The 12,054-nt window shown below is 39.9% G+C and overlaps 1 protein-coding gene across 7 annotated transcripts in view; it reads right to left on the reverse strand.

The window, feature by feature from the left end:
- adgrl3.1 (adhesion G protein-coupled receptor L3.1) overlaps positions 1–12,054 on the reverse strand; it is a 103,793-nt gene that overhangs the window by 76,052 nt on the left and 15,687 nt on the right. For all 7 annotated transcript variants that reach the window (XM_026359773.1, XM_026359779.1, XM_026359775.1 and 4 more), the window contains one exon: positions 1,120–1,285. In XM_026359773.1, coding sequence (XP_026215558.1) covers positions 1,120–1,174 — 55 coding nt within the window. In that variant the 5' untranslated portion in view covers positions 1,175–1,285. The remainder of the gene's footprint in view (positions 1–1,119; positions 1,286–12,054) is intronic.

Genomic DNA, 12,054 nt, shown 5'->3' on the forward strand with positions numbered 1-12,054 from the left:
GACTGAAACTCATCTCTCGGTGTAAAAGCAAAGCTCTTGGTGTTAGTGTGTCTGGCTGCCTGCGCATGCTTGAGTGTGTTTATGCATTGCGCGTTTTAAAGGAGTTTTTTTTAGTGTTTAAAGTATATCGTCTGTGTGTGTCCCTGTGAACAGGCATGTGAACAAGTGCATGCCTAAGTGTGTGTTATGTGTCTGCACATGTGCGGCCACTTTTCCACACAACAGTGTGATTGACAGCATCCATTAATAGGATTAAGTCCAAGTGGGCCAGAGCTCCCTCTAGGACTCTTCAAAGCCCACCGTCACATGGGAGAGGAGGAAACATACAGACAACCTACTGGGGCAGCATCTGCGTGTGTGTGTGTGAGGGGGTGTTTGTGAGTGTGAGAGAAAGAGAGAGAGAGAAAAAACCTACAATGAAATAAAGATATAAATGGACACAGAAATACATGTAAATGAATAATTAACTGAGTTAAATGTAGTGCAGTATTTCTGCAGAGGCACTTACAGTATTATTTTAATTTTTAGCTGTGAGTATATAAATATGAACATATGGCATGTCAAAATGTGTTTGTAGGTGGACACTGTGCAACTGTGTGCTGGTTCATTCAAAGTAAAAATCAAAGTCAACCCTAATGAAACCCAACGTGGACCCAGCAAACTGAAGCAGCTAAATGGTATTCAGCCATCATGCATTTATTGATTGGATTTGTCAACACCTGTGCTTTACCTCCTAAAACATGTGAAAATGACTCCCAGAAAAACAGAGTGAACCTTGTGAGGGTTCATTGCTTCACTATGAAGACAGGTTTATTGCATGGAGTCAGTGGGGCAGAGATAAAGCAAGCTGTTGTTCATGGTCAGGAAATATTTCCTACATGTCTCATTTCCTGTTTCTACATCAATTCAGAGAATGTTTCACTGAGCTGCAACTTTTGGTAAATGAGCAATGTTCAATAGATAATTAATTGCCTATACTTGTTTCCAAGATTTTGTTCAATTTATTATAATATAAACAAAGGAGCAGAAATATTGGAACAACAAACACCTCACCATATACAGTAGTACAGTTTAACCAAACAGTACGTTAACTACCAATAAAAAAATGCAGTCTCTTACCAATGGCAATGGGAGCAAACAGGGTTGAGACGAAGAGCAGGCATCTGATCCACATGACGTCTGAGGTTGACCTGGAAGTAAATATGGAGGGACTTCCTGCTGAGCCCAGACGCTCTTAGAGGGAGCTGTTTCTCTCACAGCTTAGTGTTCCTGACACCATACAGACCTGCAAACCGAGACACATAGAGAGGATTTGTTCATTTGAGTGACACATACTACTGTATGACAAACACAGGTTTATTAGCAGTCTATCAAAAGCTTACAATAGAAAACTAATAGCAGCGTTCTCTAAAAGTGCAGGTGTAAAAACAGTTTTATCAAAAAGCACTGTCAAGATCACTGATCAACTGCATAAACAACAAACTGTGTATTCTGTGCCCACAGACTTTATGAAGCAAAGGAAAAGCATGTCCCTGCCACACTGGCGCTCTGTTTACTTGTGGGGGATTGATGCTTTCGCAAACAGCACTAAGCAATAAGGTCAGTGCAGCTTCCTGTATGTCACCGAGGACTAAACAAGTAATCAATAATCATAATGTTTAAGCAAACTTAAACAATACTGGGAGAAGTACAGACAGCATGGAATGGTTGGGAAGGTATTCATATTCATATGTTTACGATGGTACACGTGGAAGCTCACAATAACTGCACAACTATTTCTCATTTCACATGCACCGTTGGTTCGAGACAACTAAGCAGTTTATCCATCATTAAGCTGTTCTTAAATCATCCTTCCATTGTCTTTGGAGTCTCAAGTTGCATTTTTTCTGTTGCATGTTGTTAAAGAATCAAGAGCTATTCTGCTGGAAAGCCCGAGAAAGTTGAATAGTGATGAAATGATGCTGAATAAAACACATGAAAACTTTAACACAAATGCACAGTTCACAATGCCACAAGGCTTATGCCAAATAATCCATAAAGATAAATATGCAAAAGAAAATGAAAGGTTCAATGCTAAGTGCTAACCCTGTGGGAAAATATAGAGAAAAACAATGTACATAATTGTGCGTAATGTTTCTATAATAATGCGGCTGTCTTTATTAGGACTCTCTTCACTTGGTATTCCACATCAGCATCAAAGTGTGAAATGTATTGGTGTTGCAATCTAATTGTTCATTTCATGGTCTATCAATGATAAACAATTAATAAGAGGATGGTCGCTGACATTAGTTATAGCGGTGTCGGACTGGGAGGCATCATTTCACTCTATTTTATCTAAGCTGATTGGGCTGGCCAACATAGTTCAATCACTTGCTCACTCACCCACTCGCTCGACCACCAAATAACTCCATCGCTCTCTCTGTGTTGCTGATTTCATCTTTCTTTAAATCATTACAGATTTCTTTACTCGAAGCATCACAGTTGAGTTGTTTATACATATATATATACTGTATTAAAAGAGGTCATTGCAATCATGACCCCTTTGGAGACTCAATCCTTATGCAATCATGCTAGTTGATGTGAAACATAAATTTTTTTTTAATGTGAATAGTTCAAAGGTAACATCAGCCTTTTTTTGTGCCTTCATGTTCACTGTTCTCAAGGGAACTAATACCCAGCTCCAAATAAACTAGCAGAGTTTGTGCATGTGTGTGTGTGTGTGTGTGTGTGTGTGTGTGTATGTGGGTCTAACTGAGAGAGAGAGAGAGAGAGAGAAAGAGAGAGAAGCTGCTGAAATCTGCAACAGTCGGGGACAGATGGCGTAAAGCAGACAGCCAGATCCATGGGAAATACATCACTTTTAACAGAAACTATTGATCAGTGTGAACGTATCATTTGGGCCCAGCAGAGACCAAGACAATGGCCAGCTAGCTTTGCCACACCATCTAGTGAAGGCAAATAGCGCATTTGGCACAGACTCTTCCTTTGATATTTCTGAGAAGCTACAACTACAGACATACTTCACATACCAAATGCTTCTTCTGAACATCGACAGTAACAAAAAGCCACATGCTGCAGACGGGACAGGTAGACAGACAAACCCAGATGCACATGTGTGCTGCGGAATCAGACTCTCATGGGTAAGAGCTGTGTAGTCATCTGGGTTTTGGATTTCATAATAAAACTGAAAATAATGTAAAATGATTGTGATAAAACTGAAAAGGCTAAGATAAATCTTTGCAGTGATGTATGGTGAACAGTCTAATTGTATTCAAGCATAAAGTAGTTTTTATTTTATTTTGTTAAATTAATTCACTCTTCCATTGCTTCTGGACTTGGATCATAATTTGCAGTAGAACAACGTCTGTATGCACTGGGTGGTAATTATTTCAGTTTATGTTCAAAATACCACTTCGCTGACACAAATCTATAAATTCTATTTGACAAGTCTGTATAGGCTTGCCCTCTTCAGAAGTAGCGACACGTTTTACTTACACTTTTCTTTTCATGGGTCTAAAAAAAAAAATCGCACAATACCAACCCGTACTTGGGAGAAATATCAAAAAGATAGTGGACAACTTCAGAATCTGACATTTCTTCATTTTTGAATGACCTCTACTTAACCAGCCTGGTCTCTTGAAGCCAAAATCTATTTTTCAGTAGAGCGCTGGTCAAAATGGCAGCAGGGTTATACTACACAAACTAAACCAAAGGGAGAAGAGCAGAAGTACGACTTTGGATCAGCTTACTTTTTCAAAATAACCTTGAACGCAGCACTTGCAAACGTATTAATCTTTTCTGTCTATTAGGTGGTACAACTGATTCCACTGGAGAGTGATTTCATATCGGCTAACAGTTCCTGACAAATCCCTACTGGCACCAAAGTGATACAATCACAATAGACTCCCGTGCTTTACTCTTTCCTCTGCTTAAACAGCTCAACAAGCTGCCCCGTTTTTGATTGATTGGTCTCTAACTCAGTAGAACATGAGCAATCTGACCAGCTGTCCCCAGCTAGACACAGGAGGCATACACTGACATATGGCCGGACGCCACCAGCCACAGCATTCCACTGTTCCATAATTCAAAGGCTATTTCATCACCCCGTATGCTCCGCCGCCACCATCTCCCCCATCAGTTAATTAACCCTCTCATTTCCATCACATGGTGCTTCCAACACAATAGTTGCGCAACAGCCTCGAGCAATCCAGGACTAATCCAGACACTAATCACTCAAGTTATGTTCATTATTCAGTAGGGCTCCACACTCCCATATGCTCAGATAACGACATAAAATATGTTCCATCCACACTGTCCATAATGTATAGGCAATGCTGAATGCCCAAAGCAATGCCCTGCTTTCTCTAACCTGTTTCCTTTCATTATCTTAATGTGTTGATTGGTGATTATATTATGAATTTACAGGCAGTAATGGTGCTAATTATCAAAACATATGTGATATGTTTACACCCCATGTGCGTCAGTTGATCATGAACATAAGGTTTGACAAACACAAAATGTCCCTGCCTGAATTAACTCACTGTTAAAATGATGAAAAAAAAAAATCCATATATATTAAATGAACTCAATATTTCCCATCCCGAGCCGGTTGTATCTCACTGGAGAGTCTTACTGGCAGATAAGCAGCATCTGCATAAAACTGAGCAAAACATCAGCTAATAAGCAGGACCAGACCAAAAGAAATAGCCATCCCTGGATACAAGTCCTTTGATTTACCTGCTGTTTCTACCCGTCTCTGCCCCATTTGTATCTGCTCGGGAGACTATCTATTAATTATTCCAAATATGTAAACATATGTTAAATTATTTTCTGACCAAAGTTAATAACACTGCATCAGAAATTCACTATATATTTGACAAATAAATAAAAATAAAAAAGTTTCGAATTCAAATGTCGTATCTTATGTAACACAGATAATTATTTTTCGGCGGCAACCAATTATTTAGTGTATCACTTGGTCTATCTGCTCTCCAAGTGGTGTTACACGCATAAGTGACTTGGTTTCAGTGGCCTATATTTTCCTGCCCTGAATCTTCATTTCCTACAGGGTTCTACATTAACAGAGTTGTTGGTGGAGCCACTCCACTCGCAAACTGTATTGCATGCATCCATGAACTAATTGATGTTGGGCTGATTCCGTGCACCGAGGCAGCCTGATTCTATCCGTGCGTGTGTGTGTGTGTGTGTGTGTGTGTGTGTGTGTGTGTGTTGTGTGTTTGTGCGCGCGCAGTTTCCTAACGAGAGTCCTGCCTGTCACAGCACTCCTCATTCGGGGATTCTCTCTCTTGCTAATGAGTGCTGACCGGACTAGGCTACCTTGTCAATGCATATCTCGCACACACACACACACACACACACACACACTAAGAGACACACAAACACACACATACACATGCTTATCGCTAGGAGACCAGATGCCTTACACCCTCAGCCTCCAAGCAAAGTGTCTCAAATGCGATAATGGTGTTTGTAGTCTACCCTGTGCGTATGTCTAGATGAATAGATTATGTTATTGTCATTTTCATACCTGTTCATTCCATGTAGACATCAGATGAGACATTATATAAACATAGCAGATTGTAGTTTAGATGATACAAAAAAGGAGGACTTACTGCACAACTTCAAGTATTTTGTAGTCCATCTGTAACTGTATTTACATGTTCACACTAATTAGAGAAGAAGGAAACCAGGAGGGATTGTTCTGTTTTGACAGTTTAAACAAAACATGCGGCTCATTAGTAAAATTCCTCAATTTGAAGAAATCATTTGTAAAAATAAAATATGCATTAATAAACAGGCAGAGGAGGCATTTGAAATTGTTGTCCAAGAGATAATAATACACTAATGCATAGGCTTTATAATGTTATATCATAGTCATGTAAATTGAGTCATACCAATTTCTGCAATAGTCTACATACAAGCAGCTTATGCGTTCTTTTTTAACCCATGCCATTTTGCTTCATTTAGTTTTTCTGTTATTTTCTTCCCTCTCTTCACTCTCTTCACTTGTTCATTCTTTGCTTGGTTGGAGAGAAGTCTGAGCGGAACAAAGCTCAGGGGGCCATGCACCGTGTTCAGTAAAATGGCATGTGTCCGCCAAGCTACGGTAAATTACCTCCAGTTGGCTTGCTAGGGTAGGTTTAACCACCATGGACTATTTCTGTGTGTGTGTATGTGTGTGTGTGTGTGAGAGAGAGAGAGTGTGTGACAGAGTGTGTTTGTGTGTGTGATGGAGAGGGTTGGAATGAGGTTGTGTGGGTGACAGAGTGTGAGTAGGTATGGGTAGTGTGGCAAATTATCATCAGCGCAGGTAGACAGGCTGGGAGAATTTTGATTAGAGTGACCCTACACACACACACACACACACACACACACAGGCGGACACACACACACACACTAACATGCAAACACACAGGTAGCTAATTTGGCAGTGTGGAGCTGAAGAGATGACTAATCAGGATAGGACCTGGTGGGAGTCTGGCCTGTGGCCTGTAATGAGAGACATAAGACACAAGCACACACATGCACGACCACGTGCACAGATACTCATACCAAGTATGCCCAATGCAAACAAAGACACCCACACACGTGCAGCATGCATACACACACTGAAGCCGCAGTGATTGTGAATGGAGGCCCTCTTAAATGCCCTTTGCTCATGAAGCCTACAATACTGATTAACAGCAAGTGGCCCTACGGTTTCACCAGTGGCCCAGAGAAGAAATACTGTCAGATCACAACAATGTGACTGTCTTGATATGTCGGCCACAACATGTATAAGAACTGTTGTATGTGTCGGGGGTGTTTTAAGAGGAGCAGTTATGTTCAAACCCCCTCGGACCACATTAAAACCCCAATTAATATAAGTCAATGGCAAATTTGTGCTGTCCAAATCCTAACGGAGATTACTAATTATGTCTGTGTGTGCCTCCCATTTTGAATCTATACATTTGACTGCTGTAGCCAGATGCAGCATGGTTTATGATATAATATCTAAAACGTACATGCACAAAAATGTACGACACACACACACAGATGTGTGTGTAAGGCGGGCGGTGAGGGGCTGGTTTACTGTAGAAATGTGCACTACTGTCATCGTGCCCTGAAGACAAGTGGCCTGGCTGGCAATTTATTTCATAAAGGGCTGGTTGTAAATCCTTTGTGCGGCTTCACAGCAAAAAAAAAAAAAAAAAAAAAACGCAGAGTGCTGTAGTGTAGCCTTAAAGGTATAGGTCACCCTACATCAGTGTGACATGTTTAGTTCATTCTGGTCCCAAGTCCTCGTTGAAAAATGAATGAGAGCCGTTTAGCACTTTCTAGTCATGTTTTCTTGGATTTAATTTTTCATTATCATCACACTATTTTATGCTATGTTACATATTTTAATCAGGGCATTTTAAATTCAACATGTTATGATGTATGTTATGTGTACTGTATATGAGGTAAAGCTGAATTTGACCTGTTCTGCATTCAGCATGAGAAGTACCATCGATTTATAACCATTTCTACCCAAATTAGTTCAAAGCTCCGGGCTCATCCTCTCCCTCCATGTTATACATTCTGTGCCCGTCAGAAAATTGCATCTAGGGAGACTCCAGCTTTGACTGGACCACTGCAGTTTCCGCATGGCTGCCTCTGGCTGCTGAGGACGCTTCCAGAAATCCGATGCACAGAAGCCACCCTGAAAATCCACCGCAGACGACCTCTTCTGTAAGGCACTGCCGTTTTGATTCCCTCCTAGCGGCTAGACATCACGCTCTATTCCGCTGTGCTCTGCTCTGAACTTTCTAATGCTCCAGTCTAATCAACTCTACGCCCTCCTTTCCTCGTGAGACGAGACGGGCTTAAGGCAGACATGTGCAAAGAAGAAAGGAGCAAAAAGGAGAACTGGAGGAAGAGCTTAACATTAAGAGAGCGGGGAAGAAGAAGAAGGGTATACATGGATGAAAGGAAAAAGGCTGAAGAAGATAAAGATGGAAAGATGAGCTAAAGGAGGGACAGAGGGACGAAGACAGCGGGGATGGCAGGAGGCAGTGAGACTGGAGTGCCAAAAGCGATCACAGAGCGTCAAAGAGAATCTTAAAGCAAGTTAGCAGCCTAGGGCATTTATCTTATTCCTCCCTGTCCATTTGTACCATAAAAATTTGGACAAGAAATCATAAAACAAAGAACCAGAAAATAGAGGTTTTCCCCAATGGGTTTAATAAAGAATCAATTATTATTATTATTATTAATAATATTGAAAAGATCAACTGTTTCTTAACACAACAATATTCACTTCAGTATATGTAACCTAAATTAATACAATTGCACAAAACTCAATATCAGTCCTTAATATCAGATGATATTTTTCAATGACTTTTGTTGGAAAAACAATTAAAACAAAATGCTAAATAATAGCTAAGCCTCTTTGAGCCTCTACGTTACAGTAAAATGTAGATTTGTTATTACCTACCACATAAATGGCAGTGAATTAGCTAAATGTAATCATGACCAACCAGGTTTTTGTTATTGAAATTGAATTTAAGGTTTGTTACTCCGCACAGGTTTCAGTAAAAACACAGCGGTGGCCTAACATATCCCAATGACCCTTTGTCAGATATGGGATGCATAACGTGTGGGACTTGACAGTATATCAAGTGACGTATCATGAATGAGGCTATAATTTGTTTACATGACAAATGAATGTAAGTGTGTGTCAAAGGACTTTTTTTTTTATTGACAGCAATGAACAGAGCTTCCAATAACTGTCTGAGCTAGAAGGAGTACATGTCTTAAAGGGGCTCTAATGGAAACCATTCCTGCGAAATGCATGAAATGTTGTCAACATTACTTTTTATTAGTTACTTATATCTAGTTTTGTAACTCAGAGAAAATTTGTATTATACTATACTATTACTTCTACTTGTCACTCTACTTGTGTGACAGGTTGTTTCATGCAAGAACAATATAAACACAGCTAATGACGAATCAATAACAACATTTTTTATTACTATTTTTAGAAAAAAAAATCATTAACCATACAAATAGCCATGCACACACACTGAGTCAGCCTTTCAATCCTGCATGGCATTGCCACTGTGTAACTCCATAAGGGGGAAGTTAATGGTTTACAAAACTGACTCTGATACAATCAATTATGTCAACTAGAGATGCAGTGATGTTGATTCCACTGCCACTGCTGTTGTTTTCCTCCCTTTGATTAATCTGTCTTCTCCTTCATACCACCCTTTCTCTCCCCCACATCTCTTCCTCTCTGTCACTGTGCTCTAAACCCAGTACTGTCACAATACATCCATCAAAAACCCATGCCTTAAAGCCAGAGGCAGAGAGAGGCAAAGTTTCTGTGTGCTCGAGCTTGTGTTTTTGAGAGGCGAAGAGAGAGAGAGAGAGAGAGAGAGAGAGAGAGAGAGAGAGCAAAAGTTGTCCTGTATAGTACAGAGAAGAGCCACCTCAGTAGTGAGTGATGCTACATTAAAGAGGAGGCCGGGCAGACAAACAGGCAGGATACCACACTCATGGCCTAGATTTAAAGCCTCATGAAATGCCCAGGCGTGGTTAGCAGAATAAACTAATGTTCAACTGCACTCTCATTCTTGTGCTTTTTTATCCATTAATCACTTTTATTTTTCAGTTGCGTTCACTTCCTCCATTTATTTCCATCGGCTATTGTTATCCTCCATTCCGTCTTGTTTACTTCTGCGCTCTTCAACTGTTCTCTTGCTGCCATTTCCCTTTATTCTGTCTTTTCTCTCATGGTGCCTCCACTGTCCCCTCTATCATCCGTCCTGTCAATCCACTTCTCTCTGTTGCTCTGTAAAGAAGATTAAAAATGTTTGCCATCTTCAGGTCTCCTACACCCATTGTTCTTCATTTAAAAATAATCTCGTACAAAAGACTTCGAAAGATTCTCAGGCCCCAGATAATGAGATTCCTACTAAGGCACTATGTTTTGTTTCTCCAAATACAAGATAGACCCCAGTACTTGCCCCTAAACGCATGCACATTTTTAAACTTTCCAACATTTGTATAGAATCAGCGAATTAAACTTCAAAAACTCTGTCCGAATGTAGATTTTCTTCATTCTGTTGGAACAAAAAAATGTGATTTCTGCATAAGACATTAGGTCCAAGCCTTTGCCTCTCGCATTGCAGAGCAGATATGAACTGTGTATATCAGAGTCTTGAAATATTTATTCAAAAAGGCCTTTCTGGGGCGCTTACTGGCCCTGTTCATAATTTAATAATGCATAAGCACCAACACTGGTATATAAATATAAAAGGAGGCACTTAACGCTGGATTGTCTAACTATGAGAAAATGGCATTTGAGATGCAGGGAGATCTACCTAAGAGGAGAATGCATTCATTTTCAGACTGTCACCTTGACTCCTGCACAAGAAAATACACTGATGGGCACAAAAGGGAATATTTCTTTTACAAACACAGTAGAAAAACATTAAAACTACAATCTTTTAAATCGCTGTGATGGCTGTGCTGCTCAGAGCAATGATGTGCGTATAATGTCTCATGACACATGTCCACAGTGATATGGGAGTATTTGTCAGCAAACCCTTTTGTTAGATTTTACATTTTCACTTCTCTCCACTACCGAATTCGAAAATGTAAACTGAAGGAGAGATTTTCTTCAAAGTTTACTGGGACTGAAGAGGCACAGCGGCGGTTGTTTAGTACTGTAATGTACCTGAAACAATAATATCTAAAAATCAAGACTTATTACTGTTTGAATCGGCCCCACGATTGCAAGACAATGTGGTCGTTTTCTGCACCAGCAAAGATCACAGCTGTTGCATTTTTGATAAGCTGTATTCATACCTTTTTTTGGGGGGGGGGGGGGGAAATAGCACAAAACCGATCCCACAATAAGCAGCCAGCAGGATGAAGGGGCGGCGATTTCGAAGCAATCAATGGCGACAGCAAAGGTAAACACAGTGCTAAATGTCAGCTACGGTGATTGCACTGCCACAATATCGCCTCGGGGCGGGAGATCCAAATACGCAAAATCAATAATCTAATCATTTCATATTCAAATCACGCAGAGTAGAGGTCTGGATCTTATTGCAGTTTCATATCCCTGGTGTGCTGATGTATTCCAAATAACAAATCAGAGCAGGCAGATGCATTGTAAATACAGTAACTCAACAGAGCAGTAGATAGACCACAACTGTTATTCTGTAATAGATTTGTTTTAATCATTCCCTGTATGTGATACTGAGACTCATGGAATATACCATTGTTTAATAACAGTACAGTATTTTTTGCATTAAGATAAGATACGACTATGGTATATTTCACAAAAAGGCTTCCAATAAGTTTTAAAAGACTTTTTTTTTCTAATGTTAGACAGTGGTTTGGCATGCTGTGAGAGAAGCGTGCATTTTTAAGTTACACAGTCCAAATGAAATAAAAGTAAGGTGTGTGGGGGGGGTTGTACTACTGCACTTGTTTCATCAATGCTTAATTGTGCCAGTAAGAAGTATTTGATCAAAAATGTATCTTAGGCTGTTCAGATCTCATATTCAGGTTGTAGCTGGAGGTCTTGAACATTGATTCCCCTTTAAAAAATGTAGTAAATCCAGATAGAATTGAGTTCCGAAAACACAAGTTGAACGTGAGGGTTACACATGGATGCCTGTGAGGTCCATAACTCACTATGTATACAAAATAAATAGAGAGAGCATGTTCATACTCAGCCCTTGCTGGTTATTTGTAGAAGAGAATCATTGAAAACCCCAAACTGACCAAACAACCCATATGCTTTCACCGTACAGCCCAATTATGTTTTAATCTTTGGCCAAATTATACATTTTTCTTGTTGTATCCTGCATAATGCAACAGAAAGCAACAATGTGTATTCATTTCACATTAGTACTGTTCCTTTTTTATTCTGCTAAATGCATCAAGCAAACATTATCTGACACTCAAGTCCCAACAAGAATGTAGTTAACACGGGGCTGTATTACTTCACTAACTACTGTTTTTGTTGGAATATATGCCGAAGCTCCCAAATAGAAC

Source organism: Anabas testudineus, chromosome 1, assembly GCF_900324465.2.
Source record: "Anabas testudineus chromosome 1, fAnaTes1.2, whole genome shotgun sequence".
In the NCBI taxonomy this organism is placed as follows: domain Eukaryota; kingdom Metazoa; phylum Chordata; class Actinopteri; order Anabantiformes; family Anabantidae; genus Anabas; species Anabas testudineus.